This window comes from Zosterops lateralis (assembly GCF_965231275.1).
Source record: "Zosterops lateralis genome assembly, chromosome: Z".
Lineage (NCBI taxonomy): Eukaryota > Metazoa > Chordata > Aves > Passeriformes > Zosteropidae > Zosterops > Zosterops lateralis.
This window is the reverse complement of record NC_139800.1, coordinates 80324262-80348484: the sequence shown is the minus strand read 5'-3', so window position 1 is coordinate 80348484 and position 24223 is coordinate 80324262. Positions and strand designations below refer to the sequence as shown.

The 24223-nt window shown below is 56.4% G+C and overlaps 1 protein-coding gene across 3 annotated transcripts in view; it reads right to left on the bottom strand.

Moving 5' to 3' along the window:
- The window catches only part of LOC310922673 (stAR-related lipid transfer protein 8-like), a 50578-nt gene that overhangs the window by 20975 nt on the left and 5380 nt on the right, over nucleotides 1-24223 (bottom strand). The window contains exons 1-2 of one of the 3 annotated variants that reach the window (XM_083883405.1): nucleotides 21995-22065; nucleotides 19688-19721 (exon numbers count right to left, since the gene is read on the bottom strand). In XM_083883405.1, coding sequence (XP_083739531.1) covers nucleotides 19688-19721; nucleotides 21995-22039 — 79 coding nt within the window. In that variant the 5' untranslated portion in view covers nucleotides 22040-22065. Of the gene's footprint in view, nucleotides 1-9769; nucleotides 9926-19687; nucleotides 19722-21994; nucleotides 22066-24223 lie in introns of those variants that run through there. The other 2 variants (XM_083883407.1, XM_083883408.1) reach the window with 2 other exon arrangements.

Below are 24223 nucleotides of genomic sequence, written 5' to 3'. Positions count from 1 at the left end.
TTTGGTTAATTAACCAAGCATTTCCTGGCCTTCTGAAGGATTTACAGGCACAGGAGCTCACACTCCTGGCACAGCTATTCCAGCTCATGGGAAGTTATGACGGGGAACACACCGGAGCCAGAGTGGTGGCTGCCGACAGCAGTGTCAGGAGCAGAGGAACAGCTCCCAGGGTCAGGCCAAGGAGAAGCCCAGGGGTCAGCAGGCAGCAGGAAGCCCCAACCTCCTCACATCAACCACTTGCAGTAGGAAGCAGAGGCCAGTTACTGGCAGAGCAGCGCCTTTGGCAGGAACGGGCATGTTTGTTCCAGCTTCCCTTCCATGTGAAAGCCCCTCTGTAAGGAAAAGATTTGTCACAGCAAGACCCACTTGGGGTTTTCTCATTTGGGCCTGACAACAGCCTCACTGGTGCTCACAGCTGGACATGGTGAGGATGGGGCTGTTCATGGATGACAGATTCCCTCCTGATGGCAGGCTGATGCCAGGGCTGGCAAAGGCTCCAGCCCGTGTCCAGAGCTTCCCAGGGGTGATACTAAGGACACTTTGCTCTCAAGAGAGTCATTCTGGAATAGCCACTGCAATCACACAAGGGTGAATCTTCCCAGCCAAACCCCCCCTGCAGTAGCTGTGCACAGTGGGGGAGCCATCCCCAGCAGTCAGGGCTGTGTCCTTCAGCACAGCACTCTAAAATACCCATCTTTCCCCAAGAAAACATTCCTTTCCAGTCTCAGCAGTGTGCAGCAGTTGCTCCACTGGTGTTTCTGAGGAAGCCTTTGCCTCAGCAAAGCTCTCCACCAGTGCTAATGTGTTTGTGGTCAATCAGTCAGCTCACACCCCTTCAGAACTCTGTCCATCTAATTTTATGACTCATTTTTGACTCACATGTGAGTTTTCAGAAAGGGACCTAAAGCCCCAGCACACTTCAGCAACCTCAGCATCTTCGGGGACAAGCGGCACCTGCCCCCAGACCCATCCAAGAGAGCCCATGCCTTGATTTGCCCAAAATCCCAGTCCCAGTGCCTGGACACGTGGCTGCTCAGCCAACACCACGTCACTGAGCCACAGTTGTGTGCACACAGCCAGCCATGCTCCACTGCCCTGCCTGGCACATGACAGGTGACACTGACCCGTGACCGCCGCGCACAAGGACTCGCTGCTCTTCCCGCTGGCTGCTCACTGAGTGTTTCATTCCCACCTGCCCACAGGACTGTGGAGTGTCCCTACAAGGTCCCTGCAGGCTGAGAGCACCAAGCAGGGCTGCAGGAGCTGATCCTTGCTCTCCTCAGTCTCCAGAGCATTCCCAGTAAGAGAGGTGGGATATGGCATCTCTTCCCACTTCCACTGCAAAACATCCCTGTGCCCATCCCCACCCAGGACCTTGAGAGAGCTGGAAATGAGCTGAAGGGGAGCAATGCTGGAAAAACAGGGAAAGCACTGGCAAAGCCACTGGTGCATCACTCCGTGCCACAACAAGCTCAGGAGCCCAGCCAAGAAACACAAATGCTCAATAATCCATGGAACCCAGTCTTACACAACATCCTCCATGCTGCCAGGAGCCCTTCACGGCTCAGTCCCTGCTCAAGGAGCAGCACGAACCACCTGAGAGCAGGTAAATCCCAGGTAAGGCAGCTGGGCAGGTGACTGGCTCTGCCAGCACAGACAGAGAACAGCCCAAGAACAGCCAAGGTCTCTGTGGCTGCTGGCCGTAAGGAGACACTGGGATCTCCAAGGATTTGAGTTCCATCCCAAGCCAGCAGTGAGCACTCAGGGGGGATGTGGCCCTGCCAAGACAGATGTTCTTAACTCACAAAGTTTCCTTCTGTCCTCAGAGACCTCTGATAAAATATCAGTGAACCTTATCAAAAGCCAATCATTGAGACTCTGACCTTGCTACCTCTGCCTTCTCCAACCACTGTGGCCAAAGAAACAGACACAAGACTCAGGCTCTTTCCCCAGGTCCCTGCCTGGAGGACCCCAGCCCAGCCTTCAAAGCAAAAATTGACACCCAAAGCAGGGAGGGAGCAGGGGCTGAGGTGGGGAGGGCCACAGCACAGTGAAGGGAGTTTGCTTTGCTGAGAAGGGCAGGAAGGAAAAGCGTAAAACCACGAGCTCAGCCAAGGGTCCAGCACTGCTTCCTGCCACAGCTCTGCAGAACTTCATTAATGAGCCAACAGCTGCAGCTCCCCAACCCGTAACAGCGTTCACAGAAACAAAAAATTAATTAAAAAACAATCCCTGCTGCTGAAGCAGGTGTGAAGGCCGTGGAGAATGGGAGAATAGAGGCACCCTCACAGTGTGGTGCAGCACGGCGGCCGTGCCTGAGCTCCAGGGACAGCGTGATCCCCGCCACAGCTTCCTCAGTCAGAGGAAGAGATTTGGGCACACCCAGCTCCTCTCAAGGCGGGCTCTGCCGGTGGGGAAGGACGATCCACCCAAAACTCGCTGGGTCCCAGCCTGCTCCTGCTGCACCTCCCCGTGCCTGGGATCCTGCAGCCATCCAGAGCCGGCTGGAGCCGCAGCTCAGGACCCAAGGTCAGGCTGTGGCCCCGTGCCCAGGGGGAAAGTGAGGCACAAAACTGCAGCTCACCAACAAACACTGACTGTTACCACTTCTTCAATCCCCCACCACACTCCACACCACCATAGGGATCGCAGAACCATAGAATCTTGGAACTACAGGATGGTTTATGTTGGAAGAGACCTTTCAGCTCATCCAGCTCCAACCCCTGCCATAGGCAGGGACACCTTCTACCAGACCAGGCTACTCCAAACCTCATCCAGCCTGATCTTGAACACTTCCAGAGATGGGGCAGCCAGCTCCTCCGGGCAACCTGTGACAGGGCCTTACCAACCTCACAGGAAAACATTTCTTCCCAGTGCTTCAGCAGCACCTGAGCGTCACCTCTGAACCCTATCTTTGCATTTAAACACTAAAATAATAATAATAACTTAGAATTAAAAATGTGTGCTGCTTCTTTTCTGCTGGGAACTCTCCTCACCACACCAACAAGCACCATAGCACCACCTCATTTTATTTACCTGGCCTAGCACACAACAACCCCAGTTTGCAGGTGATGTTTGCAGCCAGCACCCTGCCAGCTCGCTGCCTTTCACCTGAGGCAGCCCCAGGGAGCCCCCCAGGTGCTCTCAGAGGCTGCCTGCAGAGCACCAGTGCTCCCAGTCCAGCCATTCCATGGTGGGACCACCGCTCCTCCGGCTGCCGGAGCAGAGCGACACCCCAGCGCTGCCGGGGCCGGGAGCCAAGGGAAAACAATGGGAACCATTTACAGGGCAGGAAGCTGCATCTGCTGGATGAAACGCTATCTTCAAACAAGACGTGTTTGGATAACTCCAGTTTCATAACTCGCCTCTTCCGATGTTAGGAAATCACGGTAATAAAAAGAAAACAAAATGGGGGAGAAGAAATTTGGCACGGGGAACATGGGGGAGCAGCTCGAGCTGCCTGGGGGAGCCCAGCCTGTGGTATCGGGGTCTGGCTGCAGCCCCTGCCCCAGGATCAATGTGTTTGATCAAATATCCTCAGGGAAAGAGTTAAATCTGCACTACCGACCCCAGGCGCACAGTGAATGTTGATGATCTGGTGCATTACCACCTTGGCTTGTCTGACTTTTCGATGGCAATCAAAGCCATCCTGGGGGAAGGAAGACAGCCACATCAAGCACATGGGGTTCAGCAGCTCTTATCTTCATCATCTTAAAGATAACGGGAGGGATGGCCTGAAAACACCCTGGACACGCCGTGGACGCCAGCTCAGCCTCTCCACAGTGGCAGCAGCAGCACTGTGGGGCACACGTGAGACCCCACGGGACCCCGTTCCTCACCCCCTGTGACAGCCGGCCCAGCCCGCGCCTCCCACAGCTGCCACCTCCACAATTCGGGACAAGGAGCCAAAAGCTGAGGTCACTCGGCTCAGCCGCGGACCCTCCCCAGCACCCACCTCCTCTCCCCACCCTCCCCTGGCCAAATATAAACTTGCTTACAGGAAATGCCTTAAAGAAAAGGCACCTCCCTGCGTCCCGAAGAATGCCCAGAAAATAAACTGTCTCTGGACATGAAGGAAATGGCTTTTTTTTTTTTTTAATCACATTGCAAAGCAGGTTTAACCCCTTCAGTCCCTGCTGCAAATGCAGCCCCTGTGTGCCTCAGGGAATCTCAAGGTGTCTGGACTCTGGACTGGTGACATGAGAGGAGTCTCTTTCCTGATTTGTGGTATTGTCAGATCCTGAAAACAATGCCACAAAATCCAGAATCTAAATATAAACTCTCTGTCTGGCAAGGAAAGCACGGGACCCTCAAGAGGGGCTCATAGCTGGGGACCCACTCTTGATTTCACAAAAAGCTCTGGCTCCATTCCCAGAGCCATTGGGCAGAACGGGAACTTGCACAGCTGTTGGCATTGCTGGAGGTCCTGCAGTGCAGCCAGGGGGGGCAGGGGGCTGCACCTGTGCCCCTCTCCCCGCCCAGACCCTTTCTTCCAGGGCCCTGAGTGGGGTGTGTCAGTCACCCCCCCTCCGAGGGTCCCTGAGGGGTGTGCTGGGATCTCTGGCAGATGGAAATGTGGCTCCCAAGTTTCCTGTGGAGGGCAGGCATGGGGTACCCTGGCAATGCAGCCCCCTGCAGCCCCCCCAGCCCAGCACTGCAGCTGCTCCAGCCCAGCAGGGACACACGTGGAGGGCTTAGGAAGCACAAACGCTGCCTTCACACCAACGTCCTGACATAAAGCACAAGAAAGCAAAAAGAGAAGAAATGCAGGAAATCCAGGACGTGGAGAAGCAGCTGCCTCAAACAGTCCAGTCAAGGACAGAGCAAAGCCAACAGCCCCGTGTGGAGAGGAGAGAGCTCACTCTCCCCAGGCCCTCCACCACGGGGCAGCACAATAAATAAAACAATAAATAAGCTCAGTGCCAGGATCTGGCAGTGTTCCCGTGCGCTCACAGGTCACAGCCACACAGAGGGTGACTCCATTCTCTCTGTACAGCAGAGGACACCAAAGCAGGAGCAAGGCCAAGGGCACAGCCAAAGCACTCCCTGTGTCACCAGCACCTCCCTGAATGTCCCCTTAATAATCAGGCACTTGATATTTCAGCCTCAGAGGCACTCCGTGGTTTGATCCAATTCAGCTGCTGCTGCAGAACGCCTCCAGTGCCTGCTGTGGTCTGGAATTTCTCGGCGCAGCAGCGGCGCTGGAAGAGCTGTGTGGAGGTGTGAGGCCAGGCGTGGGAAAGGGAAGCGTGGGGTCAGCTGCCACTTGGCTGGGAAGCAAATGTCTGTCCAGAGCAGCAGCCAAGGCTCAGGGTTCAGCAGGAGATCACCTGCCTGGAGAAGAGAGGAAATTTACATCTTGTCCCTGACATTGTACTTTGTGTATCTCCATTGCTTTTAGCTGGGGGAGAACCACTGCTTCCTACATCCTTGCTGCTCCCAAGAAAGCAGCACCACAGCTCCCAGGACTTCATACCAGGAGAAATCACACAGCCACAGTCCATGTGTGTCCCCCAGTGAGTCTGTGTCCAGGAGGTTCTCACCACGCAGCAGCCATCCTGTGATTTGCTCAGGAAGGTGTCCAGAGGCCATAGGGCAACCCTCTGCCTGGAAAAACAGAGCTGGAACACCAGCCCTGGCTGCCCAGACATCCTGCTCTTCCCCAGTGATGAAATAGGTCAAGTGCACTCTGCGTCACCGCCACGGTGACATCCCACAGCCTTGTGACACCTCTGCCCGCCCCTGCCCAGGGTCAGTTCCAGTTTCAGCAGGAGCAGCAGAGGGAACCGGCCATCAGCCAACCCTCTCAAACCCCACAGAGCAAACCCCCACCTGCAGCCTCAGAACTATCCCTGCCCCCAGCCTGGCCCACTGCCCCAGCCCAGCCTTCAGCACTGGCAGCAAACCCTCGTCCTCTTAACTCCTTTTCCTTTTTTCTTCCTTTTTCCTATAAATACCAGCTTTCTTGTCCTCTCCACCTACAGGGCAGGAAATCCCCCAGCTCACACAGGCTGGGGCACACAGGATCCCTCGGGTTCAGCACCAGGACACCCTGGGTGAAGCTGCCAGCTCCTGCTCTCACTTAAGCAATGGGACCAAGCCTTGGCTACAGCACCCATGGAAATCCAGATCTTCATCCCAGGATCACACCAGAATCCAAGTGTCCCAGGACTTATCCTGACCACCCCACCAGCCTCATCTCCCCTGTAGATCCCCAAGCTTTGACACTGCACCCCTGCTGGGATTCCATGTGCCTCCAGTGCAATGGGATTAGAACTAGCTGAGCCTCTGGGGAAGGTCCCCCTGGGCTGTTAAAGTTGTTCCCAGCACCAGCCGTTAACGTTTGCTCCGCCTGTAACTGGCACGGGGTGACAAGTGCCCTGTGGTGATAAGGGCTCTGCAAACAGCAAGGCCAGAGCCCACGTGGCACAGAGACATGTCAATGATTAACCCAGCAGCTGCAGGGGACAACAACAGGCTGGGGACATGGCCACCCATGGGTGTAAGAGCACCCAGAGGCGGGGGACACATGGGGACCCTCTAGGAGCCACATCCTGTGGAATCAAGGTCACACCTGTGTCATCAGGCAGAGGCTGATGAGCATGGAATGGAGCAGAATGAGGCCAGCACAGCTGCACACTGACAACAACCCTAGAACATGCAGGTAATGCACCTAATGAATCAGAAAACAAACAACAAAAATCCAGAAGCCATCACCTTCCGGCGCCAGAAAAGTATCCTCTTACTGGAAATGTAGGGACAGACCCTGCCTCTTTAAATCCCCACGCCCAGCCCCGCAGCCTGGAAAGGTTCACATGTTCCCGAAGTGCCTCTCCAAATGGCAGGAACCAAAGGGCCATAGCAGCTCAATCATTAACTGTGAGGAGACCCCCGGCCTCGCTGGAATGTGCCGGCGCTGCCGTCCCCTCCGGAGCTCTGCTCAAAGGTTCACAGGCACTCCTCTGCCCTGGCCACCAGCCCCTGGAGGCTCCAGCTGCTTTCCAGAACAGCTTCCCTCCAGTGCTAAATCCCCCCTGAACGCCTCTGTCACACATCCCAGCAGGGCTGGAACACCATGTGCAAGAAGAGAAGTTGAGAAATAAGAAACCCAAAGTTCCAGGGAGATATTCCCATGCTCAGTTCACCTGCAACATGGTTTGGGGAGCTGTTACTGCCCGTGGCTCCTCTTGCCTTGGAGTACCATTGCTGCTGCAACAGGAGCGTGGCCATGGCATGGGATGGGAAGACTGGCAGAGCAATGGCATCCCAGCTTTTACAGCCCCCATGTCACTTCTGAAATTTTTCATATGCACAAAAACAGCTCGGCTTTCATCCCTGAGCTCTGGTAATTCTTGTCACCAAATCAAAGGGGCAGAAGGGATGGAACAACATCTCTGTTATGGAGCTGGGGGAGGAAAGGAGACCCCCGTGTTAGGGGATGCTCTGGTGGGCCAGGGAGATGAGTCCTGGCAGAGGGCAGGAGTCCCCCTCCACCACAGGACCCCCCAGCTCCCCATGCATGAGGGCCACAGTGACCACCCCAAAAGCATTTCCTTCCCCGCAGCCCTGCTGCCAGCATGCTGCCTGAATTTGGGGATTAAACTCCCACAGACACCAAATGCAAAAGCCCTTCCAAAGCCACACTGAGGGCAAAGGCAAATCCCAAACCTCTGCAAGAGGCAAACTGTCTCAGGCTTTTCATGGGGTGATCACTTGAAGGAAGGAGACTTTGTTCTTCTCTCTACTGGCAGTGATTTGCCCTCAGCACTGCCTGCACCCTTCAGTGCCAGCCAACTTCCCAGCTTGGTCTCTCTGCCCAAAGTCATGTAGCAACCTCAGCATGCCCTCGGGGAAAGGGCGACCTTTCGTTCCCCCACTCACTTCAATTGACTTTGAGAACCTTCAAATCTTTTTGAAATTAGTACAAAACCAAAGGGAAGCACTGACGTGCCCTTGGGCACAACCACATTTTGTTCTCTTACGAAACTGAACTGCTGGCAGCCTGTCCTGTGAACACACACTGGGGTTTGGGCACTGGAGGCCACGCAGACGAGGAATGCTCAACGGAAGCACGGCTGGATTTATGCAGTCAGTCTTTTATCAGGAAAGGATTCCTTGGAGAAAGTGCGAGCACATGGCACGAACGTGAGCTGCTCCTCAGAAGGATATCTACTCTGTGCGGGCACTTTGTGTTTTGCCACACACAGAAAACACTGACAAGCTTTCAGGAGGAGGGTGGGAGTTTATTTTTCCCCTGCAAGGATGGAGGGAGACTGATGGCATGGGAGCTGATCTGTGGCCCCTGCTCCTGTTGGCACATGTGTGCTGAAAGCAGCAAGGGGTGGCTGCACAGCCACCTTCCCAGCTGGGCTTTGGTGAGAATGCAAACAGAAAAAAGGCACAGACATTGATAACAGTTCACGTACACAAGTGGAAAAGAGTGTGGATTTCTGCCAAAAATTCACGATATGCACTCCAACACCCAGGAGCTGGATGTACAAAGGTCTTTAAGTAGAAGAGGCTCTACTGCCCTCGGCACACGGAGCCTTTCAGAACACAAACCACAAACCTAAACGCACAAAGAGCCGGTGTTTGAGCTCGGCATGATCAAAGAGCCCTTGAGGAAGCAGCCTCTCACCTTGGCAGCACGCTTCTCCAGAGCAGGGCTGGGTCACAATGTGATAAATGACACACGCACGGCAAACCCATCCATCCCTACCAACGACAAAGGGCTCCGAAGGAGCCAATCCCCTGCAAACATGAGCCCATGGCACTGAAAGCCAGGACACAGAGCCCAGCCTCCCCCACGGCAGTGAGAGGGCCTGATCTGGAGTCTCCTGACAGCAGCACAGTTTCTCCAAGAACTCACTGACTCTCTGAATCAGATGGCAAATCTGTGTTTTCCCAGCCACTGGGTTATTTGCACTAATCCCAGGTAGAGGAGATGAGGAGGAGCCCTGCGAAGACCCAGGTGGCCCAAACCCCACATCCCCCCTGGACCCTGCCAGCATCGTGCGGGTCAGCGCAGCCAAGCCGGGAGCTGAACATGCCAAACCCGAACCCGGCTGCGGATTCTCACCCCACACACTGCCCTGACTTAGCCCAGGAATGACAGAGGGGGATCCAGTTACTGCACGAGGCTGTCAGGATCTGTGTACCCACTCCAAGCTTCTCATCCTCCCTGGCTGCAGCAACAGCCACCTCATCCAGGCACCATGTCTGTACTGACACGGACACTGGGGACAGAGTACACACACCCACCTGGAGGCATTTGGGTACTCCTGGAGGCAGAGGGGCTGAGCAGAGTTCTCTGGAGCCACAAGTCAATCACAGAACCTCATTCTGGTTTAGAAAAGCCCCCTGAGACCACTAAGCCCAACTGTTCCCCCAGCACTGCCAAGGCCACCACTAACCCACGTCCCAAGTGCCACAGTTATCAAATCCCTCCAGGGACAGTGACCCCACCACCACCTTGGGCAGCCTGTGCCAGGGCTGGACAGTCCTTTCAGGGTAGAAATTGTTCCTAATATCCAACTAAACCTCCCCTGGCACAACTTCAGGCCACTCTCAGTCACCTCCTGTCGACTTATTCCATTACACTCAGAGCTGTAAGCGATTTCAGGAAGGGATTCTGCCATGTGTGTGCAGCATTCGGAGCACAGCCCAGTCCGAGCCAAGGAGCACAGACAGCAGATTGCTGGGTGCTTTCTCCCAAAACCCACCACCTCCCGCTCTGCACTCACTCCCCGCTCCCAAACCGCAGATTTACCTTCAGGCTGTGCCCCGTCCAGCCGCGCTCTCGGGGGACCTGTCAAAGGAGGGGTCTGGAGGAGGATGGAGGGCGCAGAGGGGACCCCCGGTGCCCGGTCCAGCGGGCAGGGGCGGGCTGGGGCAGTGCCAGCCGGGGCTCCGGCTGTTGTCGGTGTGAGCGCGGCCGCGGCAGGTGCGGGGCTGTGCTCGGGGACCGCCGGAGATCCGCCCCCCATCCCAAGCACCGCCCGCCCGGGATCCGCCACCGCCCCGGGACCGCCCCGCGCCCGCAGCCCCCGGCCCCGCGCTGGGAGTGCCCCCGCTCCCCGGGACCGCATCGGCCGCTGCTGCCACAGGGGACGGACATGGAGATGCTCCGAGGGCGGGAACCCCTCTGCCATGGAGCCAGGAGGGAGAGATGGGGGTGTTCACCCGGAGAAGCTTCCAGGGAGATTTCAGAGCCCTTCCAGTTCCTAAAGGGGCTCCAGGAGAGCTTGGGACAAGGGATGGAGGGACAGAACAACCGGGAATGCTTCTCACTGGAAAAGAGAAGGGTTAAGAGAGATATTGGGGTGAAATTTTTCCCTGTGAGGGTGGAGAGGCTCTGGCACAGGTTTCCCAGAGAAGCTGTGGCTGCCCGTGGATCCTTGGAAGTGTCCAAGGCCAAGTTGGATAGGGCTCGGAGCAAGCTGGGATAGTGGAGGGTGGAATAAGATGAACTTTAAGGACCCTTCCCACCCAAACCATTCTGTGATCCTGTGCCACATGTGAAAAACCCAGTGGAACCCCAAACCCCATCCATGTCCCGCACTGCCCCAGACCCCCATTCCCCCCCAGCTCAGCCCATACTATTCCCTCCACTCCCAGACTGGCAGCAGCAACTGTAGGGCCTGGCCTGGCCCGTGGGACTGCAGGATGGGGACACCAACAGCTGCCACCTCCCTGCAGGGCTGAGCACCCACAGGGATCCCTCAGGCTGCTCCCCCCACAAAGAGGCTCCTCAGGACAGTGTCTGGACACACCTGGCTGTCCCCAGCTCTCCCTGTCCGTCAGACCCAGCAGATGGAACAGCTGGGGTGGAAGCCACAGTGAGGCATTGAGAGGAGCACTGGGGCTGCTCGCAGGGACTCGTGTCCCCAAAAATCCCTTTGCACTGCTCTGTAGTTACTATTCCAACAGCACAGAGCGAGGAGGACTTTCTTCACGGCACACACACCTCACAACCTGGCTCTGGACCACACATTCCTGTCACAACAGAGGGGCACAGCCACAGGTGATTTTTGCAAGAGGGAAAAACAGTGCTTAAAAATGAACTTGAAGGCAGAAGTTTTTGTGAGCAATGAGAGGTGAGAGGGCTGGAGGTCAGGAAGCACCAGCCTAAGCATGGAGGGAGAGGCAGAGGAGGCAGAGGTTGAGATGGAGGCAGGCAGCAACCTGAGCTGGCATGAACAGAAAAACAGGAGAGAGACCAGGTATATTGCAGGGATGCCAGACACCAGATTTCCTCTGGAAATCACTGCTTGGAGAGTGCCCAAGCTCCCAAAATGGGAGAATCATGTTAAAAAACAGGATTTTTCCCCCATTGTTTTCATAGCCTGAGAGGCGCATCTCCTTCCTTCCTTCCCCAGCTCCTGACTCTCCTCCCACCAACCTCCCTCCTGCCTCTGCCCCTCCGCAGCCCCCCTGCCCTGGCTCTCACCACGGAGGGAAGGGACTCCAGCACAGGCTGCTCAATGCGGCTCTTGTTGGCTACAAAGTCCTCCCGCAGCTTTGTGCGAGAGCCCCTCCCCAGCCGGACCCAGGGGCGGGCAGGGGGTGGCAGGGGGTGACAGCGGGCAGCCGGTGCCCCCCCCCCTCCAGGGGTCAGCCCCAGGGAAAGGAGCAGCTGTTGATCTGGGGGAATCACTGGAAGGTCATTTCAGTGAGGAGTGAAGGGCTGTGAGCCCCCGCGGGCAGAGGAGGGGTCAGGGGGATCCGGGTGTCAGGACCCAGCGGAGCCTTGACCCGCACAAGTCCCAACCCCGCCAGAGTGCGGCTCCCCGGCTCATGAAAAAGGGAGAAAAAGGGACAGAGGGCGAACAAAGCCTCTGGAAGGACGAGGGGTGCAGAGCCTGGGGGTGCCGACTGACCCCCAAAGGCAGCAAAGCGCACCAAGGGATGGTTGTTTCACCCGGGTGGTCCCAACACGGTGACAGCGCTGGAAAAGCGGCGGGCTCGGGGGGTTCAGGCGTTTCTCCGCTCCTTCCTTGCGTGAAGCAGGAACAAGGGAGGGTGTGGAGGCAGAGAGCTGGGGGTCTGGCGGGGATGCTGAGCGGGAAAGAGGCGGGGGCAGCGCGGGGCGGCCGCTGCCAGCGGGGCCCGGGGCTCCCAAAGCGCGACCCCCGCACAGACAGGACAGGAAACCCCCGCAAGAGTCACAGCAAGGAAAAAGCGGAAAGGGATGAAAAACTACGCTTTGCTCCAGCTGGGAACCCCCTGCAGAAGGGGAACACACGCACCCCCGGTGGACACATCCTGCACCAGCACACCGCGGTTTTTTCGCTGCTGCTCTTTTCCAACAACCCGAATAAACACGGGGGAAAAAAAATAAATAAAAAAAAAAAAAAGGAAAGAAAAGGAAAAAAAAAAAGAAAAAGAAAAAGAAAAAGAAAAGGAAAAAAAAAAAAAGAAAAAAAGGGGAAAAAAAAGAAAATAAAAGAAAAAAGAAAAGAAAAGAAAAGAAAAGAAAAGAAAAGAAAAGAAAAGAAAAGAAAAGAAAAGAAAAGAAAAGAAAAGAAAAGAAAAGAAAAGAAAAGAAAAAGAAAAGAAAAAGAAAAGAAAAGAAAAAAGAAAAGAAAAAAAGAAAGGAAGGAAAAAAAGAAAAGAAAAAAAAAAAAAAAAAAAAAAAAAAAAAAAAAAAGAAAAGAAAAAATAAAATAAATTTTAAAAAATTTAAAAAAACCCTCACAGTTTTCTCTCAGGTCTATAAATACAAACAGAGCCCAGAAGGGCACCCATGGGGTCTGGGGATGGAGCAATGGGGTCTGGGGCATGTGTGTCACACCCAGCTGCCAGGGGCTCCTGCTTTGCTAATGCATTATCCATGGCTCCTATTTTTCCACTGCTGTGGGTGGAGAAGAGGAGAAACTCATGTTATTTTCACGCTAAGGGTGTCACTCCCTGGCAGAGCTGGCCCAGCCTGTACTGGCACCCTTGCCCACCTTGGGATGCCCCATTTATCTCTGTCCAGCCACCCTAGTGCAGAACACTTGTTGGCTTTTCGCAATTCTCAGCCCTAAACACAGAATCCAGGTGCCACTCCAGCCTTTCCAAGCACTGGGTACCCAGCAAATCCCACAAGGAGCCCCAGGCCCATAGGGCATCCCCAACACCCCTAAGAACAGTGAATCTGCAGCACAGAGAGCTCAGAAACCACCTTTGCCCCATCCACCTGGAGCTTCCAGGACCACAGGGATATTTCAGCCTCTGGCCTCAGCACTGAGCCTCACACCAGCAGGAGGTGAGCAAACCAGCTCCAGCCAAGAGGAGGAGAATGGCTTCAATATCCTCCATGAGAGGAAAACCAGGGGAAGGAGGCCGACTGGCAGACCCGAAATGGCAGCTGGAGCCGTGTTGCCAGCTGCAGGAACACAGCAGGCAGGATCTCACCAGTGCTGAATTCCCCAGCTTCCAAAGGAGGAGGGCGAGAGGGAGGAAAAGAGAAGCTCAGAGACACACACAACAGCATCATTCATGGGAGCTGGGTTTGTGCAACAAGGGTCCTGTGTCTGGCTGGGAGCTCCGGGTAATTAAAACAGCAGCCACAGATCTAGGAGAAACAGCAGGACTTTATCCCAGGAATCTGGATTATGTGGCCACTGCTGAAGCAGAGCAGAAAGTCCCCAGACCCTGGAAGGCAAAACGCTGGCAAGTGATGGGCAACCAGCTCCATTATCCAACTGTTCCTGCCTCACCCACTCAGAGCCTCCACTTTTCACATCGGGCATGGGGAAGGGGGTTACTGCTGCTGGTCCTGCCCCCAGACAGTCCCACCAAGGGGAGGGTGAGGACTCCAGCCCTCAGCCCACACGTGGACCTGGCTGCAGCAGGCAGGGGAAGTAGGGGCTCACTGCTGCAGGGCTGCTTGGGGGACACAGGACAAGCCAAGCAGTCTGTGGTCCCAAAGACAAGGGCACTGCTGCAAGTCTAAGAACGTGGTTTTCCATTCTGGTCCATCCTTGGCAGCACGCATGGGGCTACCAGCGCATGTGAAAAGAGACAGGAGGCTGAGCAATCTCGTGAAAATCTCCCTGGCAGGGCTGCCTCCTGGGAGCAACCACAGATCCTCTGGGAGACCCCAGAGGGGATCTGTGCTCCCTGCTCTCATGTGGATGATCCCAAAACAATCTCCTGTCCCCTGCAGGGACTTTGTCCCCTCATCCCAGGGCCAGCGACCCTTGGCTACAACTTGTCCCGTGTGCCAGCGCTGAGCAGGGCAATGTCACTGGCACGGGGTCCAGAGTGGGAGATCTTTAGAGAACTCCACTTTCCCCTCGCCTACAACAAATTAAGCTTGTCTTCTCATCCCTGAGGAATAGCCCCTGTCCAATCAGCGTGTTTTGGGCCATTCCTGAAGGGATAATTTATCAGCAGAAAGAATGAGTCTCCAGGTGTGAGGTGGAATTGTTCACTAAGCATTACAGCCGATGGAGAAACCAGCCAGCAGCAGTTCCTCCTTCACACAACCCAAAATAAATGGCTTTCAAGATCATTACCCACACCCTGTTATCACAGGCATCTTTACAAGCCACATCAAACCAGTTTTAGCACCGGAGTTCCAAATGAACAAAAACTCCTTAAGCATTTTCACAGCCTTGACATAAGATGACTGATACAAGCACCATTAAAACACTATCAGATACGAAATAATGCTCTTTCTTTGATGAAAAGTGGAAGTTCTTTTCACCTGACCGCCCCTCGGGCGGATGATGGGCTTTACCAGTCGGCTCAGAACAGCCCCCCGCACTCGGCTTTGGGACGGGCATCACTTAGACAATGACAGCCAGCCAGGCACGGCCCAGAACGCCACCAAAATCGCTCGCGTTTGGAAGGAAAGCAGAGCCCGAGCCTCTCAGCCGCGTCCCCGTCTTTTGCATCCACCGCACGGAGCGCACCCTGAGCCAGCCCCGTCCGTCGCCTCTCCGCGCAGCAAACGCGACGTCCCCGCACCGGGCTGGCCCCGCAGCCCCCGCAGCCCCGGCCCCGCACTCACCTGCCCGCCCGCGCCGTCCCCCCGCGCACGGAGCGGCGGCCGCAGCGCGGCGGAGCCGCAGCCCCAGGGAGCGCCCGGAGCCCCGGCGCGGAGCAGCCCCGACCCCGGCCCCGTCCCGGAGACCCATCGCTGCTCCGGCGGGACGGGCGAGAGCGGCGGCTCCTCCCCCGCCGGGATGCCGGCACGGGAGCGGGGCCACTCCCGGGGAACGCCCGCTCTCCTTCCGCCCGTTCCCCCGCAGCCCCCGCGGAGCCTCCCCGGGCGCGCCTCCGGCCGAGGAAGCCGCTCGCCCCGGGGGATGCTCCCCCCGCTCCCCGCGCCGGGTCCCGCAGCATCCCCGGGGTGCGTCAGCTTGGAACCCCGCTCAGCCCCTCCCGCAGGGTCGGGCATCACCAGGGGCCAAGGTGAAGGTGATGCTGAGCCTCGTGTTCCACCTGCATCCCCCCAAAGTGAGTCACCCCCGCCCCGGTGCCACCCCGCGCCTGGGCGCGCTCGCTGCCGCCTCCGCTCGCGGGGGCGGGCGAATGTTCAAAGCCCTGCGGACGCGCCGGGCAGGGCTCAGGGGCTCTTCATTAAGAGGAGAAGGAATTAACGTGATCAGACTGGCCTGCCAACACCTCGCACTGCTTTTTCCCCGCCTGACCTCTCGGGCTTTGAAAACAAACTCCCGTGAGCATCACACAGCCCCGGGAGGCTCCCACAGTCCCATGGCCGCTCCTTTCGCACCGGCTTTGCCCAGAAGGACAGGGAGGCTACTTCAGGCACACGATTACCTTCCTGTGCATGTTAAGGCAGTTTGCATGTCAAAGTGCTGACCAAAGAAAAACCATCGCCCAGCCAAACCTTTCCGCCGCTTTTCAGCATGTGTTCTCATGATAATTTCAGGGAAATTACCACGCTCGGAACTTCCCTCTTGATCCTTTCAATCTCATGCAATCCACCCGAGGATGCAGATAGAAATGTACTTTCCTGCCTGCAGTTACTTTCCACTCGGCCTCAATCACTTCTTGCTGCCATGGGAAAAACTTGGCGACACTCCGGGCACGAGGTGGCTAAAGGGGCCTTTTCCCAGCTCATTCCCTGCACTTTCCACATGCTCTGAAGCTCACCAAACACAGAAAAACCTTCTCTCCAACTCAGGCTCTTCCTTTCTGGCCTTCAAAGAAAATCCCCCAACCTGTGAGTGGATCCTGCTGTCCAGAGGGGGGAATCTGTATTTTGTTAGCTACAGGAAATGGGAAAACTTCCAGCCCTGGAATTAAAGCCCAGAAGGAAGGAGCTGAGCTGGGGGAGGGGTCTCTGTAACTGCAGCAGTCATCAGGGGGTCAGAGCTGCACAGATTTTACAGGCAGAGGGACACAAGAATGAGAATTGGTGATTCACCAGCCAAGCCTGAGCCCAGGAGGGCAGGGAAGAGGAAGGAGCAGCACAGAATCCCCCCATCACATGTCCCACCAAAACCACAAATAATCACATTCAGTTCAGCTTTTCTACTTCCCACCTCTCTGACCCACACCCAACCCCATGACTGTCTTTTCCACCATGTAAGAGAAGCAGTTTCTCAACGAGTTCCAGAAGTGCCCAGAATGGGTCCCCACTGCCACATCCAGCATCCCACTCACTCCATGGAGCCCCTCTGATCTCCCTGGCTCTGATGCCACAGCCAGAGCGTGGCCCCAGTGCCCAGAGCAGCAGCAGTGGCCCCTGCATGCCCACACATCCCAGGACAGCCCCCTGCCAGCCCCCTGCCCCTCTCCCTTCCAAAACCTTCAGACAATGACAAAACCAGATCCCAGTCCCTGTTTCTCCCCCAAACCCAGGGAACCACGAGCATGGGCTCGGGTCAGGTGAGGAACTGGGGCCTCATGCCACAAACCCACCAAGTCAGAGCAGGAGATTTTTGTGTGAGGAGAGAAGAACAGCTCAGCTGTGACAACACATCAACAACAGCTAAATTTAGCAGGTTATTTTCAGTAATCCAGATGCTGGGTAAATACAACCTTATTATTTCATGCAGGGGCAAAAGTTCAGCCGAGTCCCTGGTGCTGCTTTTCCCTGTGAGTTCACCACATCCAGCCGCAGGAGCCCACCCTGAAATGCTGCAATGTCACCACTGTCTGGCTGTGCTGGCAGGAGCCACCAGCTCCATCCCTGTCCTTTAGCAGCAAGAGGAGTCTCTGCTCCATGACATGGGCAGAGCACCTCCCAATCCCTGTTGGAGGGGCCTGGTGCTGCTGTTGGAAGGAATTTATTCTGAGGATGTAGTTTTCAGGTGCATGGCCAGGCTGTGAGCCTTTCCTTTCTTCAAGCTTTTCCTTTCTGCTCAGTCCAGAACAATACATGGGAAGTGAATGCTGGAGAGGAAGCAGAGGGTTAGGAAATCCATGGAAACCTGACACAGCTGGGATTGTTCCAGTGGTTCAGTGTGGGGCTGTGTAGGGGCTCTGTGTCCCAGCCAGCTGAGGGTGCTGCCCTAGGGGACTGCAGGGTGGGCCAGGGAGGGCTCTGCTGTGGGGCAGGGCAGCAGGAGGGAGAGTAGGGACACAGGAGTCCCCAGGTGCCCCAGAGCTGAAACATCACCTCCAAGAAAGCAGATGAAATCCAAGTTGTTTTCCACCATCACTGCTGCAGGAGCTGCCATGGCACGCCCAGGTATTTTCGTGCTGGGGGAAGAAGCCACAGGGACCTCATCCAGCCAGTGTTCAGGGAAGGGGATGTGGCAGCACAACCACAGCCCCAAACAGGGGGCTGGGAATGGGTCTGTCCACACCTGGAAAGCAGCTCAGGGAGTTTGCCAGGTGTGCTGGGAGAGCAGCAGTGCTGAAGAGGGAAAGTCAGAGGGAAGCTCTGGGAACTGATGGAAGAGACATTTTGCCAAGAGCTACAGGGATAAACCAGAACCAACTCCACCCTGCCTCATGCCACCGTGTGGGGGAGCTGAGGTCCTCATGCCACCCATTCAAAGACACTGAAAATCATCATAGAGGAAGAGAATGGTGTCCCTCAACCCCATGGCCTGAATGCTCTCTTTGTCCAAGCATCTTCTGGGGACAGTGAGTGAAGAGGACAGCAGGCACCTGCCCTGGCCCCTTCCTGTAACACCTTCCCAGTGGAGGGCACAACTCCCCTGCAGGCTTGCTCCCTGTCCAGTGTAATCCATGGGAAAGGGAGAGCTCCAGCCTGCCCCAGGCACTGTGCTGCTGCAGGTCACAGTGACACCAGGAGCCGCTACAGCCCCGTCATCACATCAAGTCACAGATGACAAATCCCACTGTGAGAAACTGTGCAGCTACTCAGGACACAAGGCTCCTGCTCAGGACAAGAGGCTCCTGCTCCTCCTGCCCCCAGAGCCCATGGCTGCCCAGCATCCCTCCAGCAGCCAGAGCTGGGACAGGGACATGTGACAGGCAGGTGCCAGCTGGGGTCATGTGAATGTCATTGAGCCTTCACCAGGAGAGACCTGGGTTCTACAGGCAGTTTTAACCAAGAGGAAAACACCTATGAACATTCTTTGCCCCAAAATCCCAGTCACAGCATGATCCATAGGAGCCTACCCTGCCCTTTCCCTTCCACAGGGCTCTTTAACTCTTTTTAACAAGCTCTTGACATTTATGTTCTTAATCTCTCCTGTGCAAGGGCCAGAGACCACCCAAGATACCTCTGGGGCTTTCTCACAAAGCACCTTTTGTTACCCAGAGCTCTCCTGTGCTCTGGGCTCTCACTGGCCAGACTCAGAGCTCACTTCACCCTTGTGTGCATGAGAACACAAGGCTCTCAGTGCATCACCCTTTGGGCAGGGAACTGCCTGGACATCCCCAGGCACATCCCAGGGCTCCTTGCACGGTGGGTTTCCCTTGTCATGGTGCCAAGGCTCCAGCCAGCAGTGTGGGCAGCCCCACTGTCCCCACCTCCAACAGCAGAGCCACCATCCACAGGGCGTGTCCTGAGCCCTGTGCCCAAAGCTGTGGAGCCACCCTGGCTCCAGGTCTCTGCACTTCCAGGGCCATCAGAGCCAGTGGCCATGGGCCACCCTGTGTAGGATGGGACAGGTTTGCACTCTGGGGGTGTCACTGCACAGAGACCCCCATGGCACCAACCAGGGGGATGATGAAAGGCAAGACCTCTACCCCCAGCCACAGCCCCATCCCTGGTTCCTGATCCTGCTGGCACACACACCCTCCTCCTCATCTTGCTCCCAAAGACCACCACCAGCCTCCCCAGCATCCACAAACCCCTCATAGCAGGGCAGACCCAACCCCAGCCCCTGCCCCTGTCTTGGCAGAGGTTTGATCAGGGCAGCAGCAGCCGTGCACAATCCCCATGGACCAGCCTGCAGCTGCACTGTGAGTCCCTCCTGCCCCACAGTCATGGTGAGACACTCCAGTCACACAAAACCAAGGGACTCTGAGCCAGGGGTGGCCTTCCTGCCCATGGCACTGCAGTGCCAAGGCTCTGGAGCTCCCCATGGGATTACCTGCTCAGCACAAAGCTGCTCACCACAAAGACAAGAGGACTTGAAAAGGAACCAAGGTCCCTTTGCAAATATATTCTCTTGAAAATAACACTTTTGGGGGGAAATCACACTGCTGGCAGAAGAATCCAGCAACAGGACATTCCTCTTCCCATGATCACTGCTTACCCCACAGCAAGGGCACTCCTGCCCCAAAAATCATTGCTGCAGCTTACCTGCATCTTTTTTATCTTCTAACAACGTGAATTTCTGTGAAAAGAAAGAAAGAAAGAAAAGAACAGAAATATTTTTTTTAAAAATCATTTTGATTCTCACATTTGTGGAACACTACCAGTTCACATCTGGGTTTGGTCCCTGCTCCAGCCTCCCCTCTGCCCAGAGGTGACCAGCAGTGCTGATCCAGAGCTGGGACCAGCAGTACTGCTCCAGCCACAGGACAAGCAGGGCCCTGGCAAAGGCTTCTCCCAAGGGCATCAGCCCCACTGGTTTTAAAACAACATTGCCACTCCCAAGGGCCCTGAGCACTGGGCAAACATACTGTGCCCACCACCCCAGCTCCCAAGGGAAGCCATGAGAAATGGGATTTTCAGCAGCACAAGCCTCAATAACACTTGGGAGACGGCAGCAATCTGCAGAGGTGGAGGAGCAGCAGAAGGTCCCCATTCCCAGTCCCGAGGTGAGCACAGAGCCCAGGATGCTCCTCAATCCCCCTGTGGGTGCAGATGAGCTCCTCCAGCACTGCTGCCCCAGAGGTGCCGGCAGGATCACTGCAGGAATGCGCTGTGCTGCTGAGCCGGACTTTCCCACGGAGCCCCGGGACCCCTCTTCCTGCCGGGGCAGCAGGGCTGAGGATGACCCAGGGAAGACAGGCTTAACCATGTCCCTGCTGCTGTGCTTCCCGCAGCACCTCCTGCCCGAGGGGTGCCATCACCAGGGCTGGAGTCATCGCTGCGACCTCACACCGTGCCCGTGTCCACACGGGAGGTCACCCAGCTCCTCTGGATCCTTTGGCATTGCCCAGTCTGTTCCCACACCTTCCTTTTCCCATGAAATCTTCCACCAGACACAGATCCACCTCGTTTAGCCTGGAAAGCTTTAATGCCACAGACAGAGCCCAGCACGTTTCTCCCTGCTCAAGAAATTCCTCAGCAAGGAAGGTGAGAATTCCTCGCCTGTTCTTGGTGAGCAGCTGAGCAGCCCTGGCATGGGGAGGAGAGCCAGTCCAGGCTGAAGCAGAGGCCTCAGCCCTACAGGAGGCCACTGGTGTCCACTGAAGGCAACCAGGAGGGAGGTGCCCTGGTCAGCTGGGCCACCAGACCCCATGCTGGGCCAAAGAGATGGGCTGAAGCCAGAGGACTGCTGGGTGCTTCCAAGGAGGTTGAAATTCCAAGAAGGCTGAAACCTGTGGACTCCAGAGTCTGTGCAGGCCAGGCTGGAGCCATCCCAAGCTGCAGCTCTGCCAGTGGTGGTTCAAGACCTGCTGTCCATGTCTGTGCCACCACCAGGACGATGGCAATGCCAACACACAGCAAGCACACAGGGACGAGCAGGGTTAATGAGGACAGCTAAGCTCTCCAGAGACAGCGGGGACGAGACAGCAGGGACAAGACAGCCACTAATATTACCAATGAATTTCACAAATGTCATTTTTAGACTCAACTATTTTAAGCATTGCACTGAAAGCCCGGGGGACAGCGTGCATTCCACATCCATTTCACCACAGCAGATCCACTCACCCAGCACAGCCTGGTGTAAAGCACTGCCTGATAAGTGGATTTTACCACTTTTCCCAATCTGAAACTCCTGAAATTCACACTAACTATGACTCCACAATCTCCCCAGCTCCCCTCCCTCCCACACTGCATAGCCTGGGACACAATGGAACAACAGTGATCAGGAGCAGGCAGGGAGAGTCGCTTGTTATTAAGGCGACAGATGAAGAATTAAACCCTAATGAAAAATCTCAGTTGCCACGCCGTGAGAACTGCTGCTGCTGCAGGAAATGAAAATCTGGGGCTTCGCTGCTCCTTTCTCATCCTCCTCACAGCTGCCCTGATCCTCCACAGCCACACCACAGGTGACCTGAGCCTCTGGGTTGGGAAGGATGTCCCGGTCACACCAAGAAACCAGGCACGGCAGGACCCTCTTAGCATGTGCTGACCACCTCGGGGGCTGAAGGCGCACACACACAAGACACACACACAGACATACAGACACACAGAGCCCAGCGCTGAGTTCGCCAGGCACAGCCCCCTGCCCACCCAGGGCTGCCGCTGCCGGGACACGGTGACCCATTAAAGGGCGAGCTTAGGGCACAAGGACCAGCGCAAAATTAAAACCGTGCGGACTACGCACGGCCCAGCCAAAATTAAAACCTCTCCCATGCACGTGGGGCCCCAGAGCAGATGTCAACACTGTGACCAAGCTGAGCCCCGCCGGTGCCGCATCCCCAGCGCCCCTTCCAGAACCTTCTGCAGGGTGTCAGGGACGGGGGCACCGCGGAGCAGCGCTCCCTTCCTTACCTTGGCTCTTTTGAAGCAAGCCCAGAAGAAATCCAGCAATGGCATGATGTGCGGGGCGGGGGCCCGGCAGGACCCCCCCCTAGAGCGCGGCGGTGCCCCCGGCGGCGGGGAGAGCCCCCCGGGGCACCCCCATGGCAGCGCGGCGGCGGCGGAGCCGGGCACAGCCCCGTGCGGGCAGCGGCAGGGACGGAGCGAGGGAGGGAGGGAGGAGCAGGAGGCAGCGGCGGAGGCGGGCCAGCATTCAAACCCTGCACCGTTATTCAGTTGGTTGGGAACGGGCTGAAATTCCCTGAAGATTTTTTTTTTTTTTTTTTTTTTTTTTTTTTTTGCGAGTTTTAAACAGCTCCAGGTTTTGCTTCCTGCCTGGAACGCGACGAGCTGCTCTCCCCGTTCCCAGGCAAGTGGGAAGGGGCGAGGGGTGAGCGGCGCTGCAGAGAGGGAAAAGGGGGAGCTTGGCTGTCAAAGGCACATGTAGGGCGTTAGAAACCCAAACCCTGGATGGTTTAGATTGTCATTCTGGTCCTGCCCGAGCTGATTGGCAGCTCCCACACCCTCCTCTGCGAGGCACAAGGTGTGCCCAGCCATGGTGCCATCCCTGGGTGCTCAGGTGCTGCTGGTCTCACCTGGCACAGCAGGCATCCCTATCACAGAGCAGGGCACCCAGGGATCCCAGCAGGGCAAACAACACAGGGGAATACCCCCACACCCCCCCCCCCCCCCCCCCGGCCCCCAGCCACCAAACAGGGCTGAGCTCTTCACTCCAGCTATCCACAGCTCCTTATCTGCCTTCTGCAAACATCATCCTTTCACAAGCGCCACAATAAAAGGTCACATCACAAACATTTTTGCCAGCCCCCCACTCACAGCCCCCCCCCCGGGCCAGGATTCTTCCTGCAAGCACATAAGAACAGCCAGTCTTTTGTGTCAGCAGTTCAGAAGGAGCAAGGACAAGCAGATCCACAGTGATGCCTGGGCTTGGCCCTGCTCCCACTAGGACTCTTGGTGGCTGTCACCCACTCTGGACTGGCATCAGGCTCTCCAGTGGCATTACTCAGGCTGGTGTCAGCCCCACTCCAATGGGACCTGCAATGGGTGGGAACATGAGCCAGAGCACAATGGTTCTGCTCAGGATGTGACACGTCTATACCTGACTCCCAGCAGCTGGTGCCTGTGGCAGCTGTGTCCGTGTATCAGATAGGGCAGGCCAGAACAGGGTGCTGAGGCACCAAAGCATAAGGATAATGGGGATAAGGCAAGGACAAAAAGCATGAAAAGCCACAGCACAGGCGAGCTGGAGCAGATGCTCCTGCCTGTAGAGGATGGCATGAGGCACTGCCTGCATCCAGCATCCAGCAGACCTGACTAGAGCCAGGGCCCTGGAGTGGCAGCAGTGCCCTGGTGGCACTGGCACAGCTCTGCCACAGCCCAGCATGGCCCTGCTGTGGCCCCAGCAGCAGCCCACACGCAGCATCAGCCCCAGCCCCAGCTGCCTCCTTCCATCTCCCCCTCGCTCATTCCTCAGCGGGCTCTGGCAGTTCTCCCAGCCTTGGCACCAGCTGCAGCTCCTCACCCTGTCCCCTGCATTACTGGTGTTACTGGGCCAGTGCAGCAGGCTGGGGACACCAAGGCACAGCACAAGCTTTGTACATCAATCTCTTTTCTACTCCCTTAAAAACTCAGGGCTGGGAAGAAACTCTCACCTTCATGGTACGTTGCCCACCAGGGTCACCTCTCCTAGCAAGGATTTTCCCAGGATTTAAAGCCCAACACTGCTGCCCAGCAGCTACCCGCCCTCTGTAACTCACCCACTGCTGCCTCAAGGGCTGCAGGTTTTACCCCAAGGACTTGCAAACAGTGCCCTGCAGGGATGAAGGCAGCTGGGGCACTGCTCACTGCCAGACATCCCCATTCAGCTCACTGGGCACTGCTGCCATAGGGCTGAGGCTGCCAGGGCACCTCCACTGTGGCCAGGACACAGATGGGCACTGGCAGCACGGGGTCCTGTGAAAGCCTCTGCCATCATCATTCCAGGGAGTCCAAGGAGACTCTTCAATGATTCTACAGGCTCTGGGACATCTGGGCCTGGACTGGGGCTGAAGGCAGCTCTTACAGGAGGGACTGTCCCTTATGGGAGGGTGGCACAGCCAGGCTTGGTGGCACTGGGCTCCTCTTCCCATCAGGAGCTCATCCTTCAGCACTGTGCATTGTTCTGAAACAGGACAGGCCCTG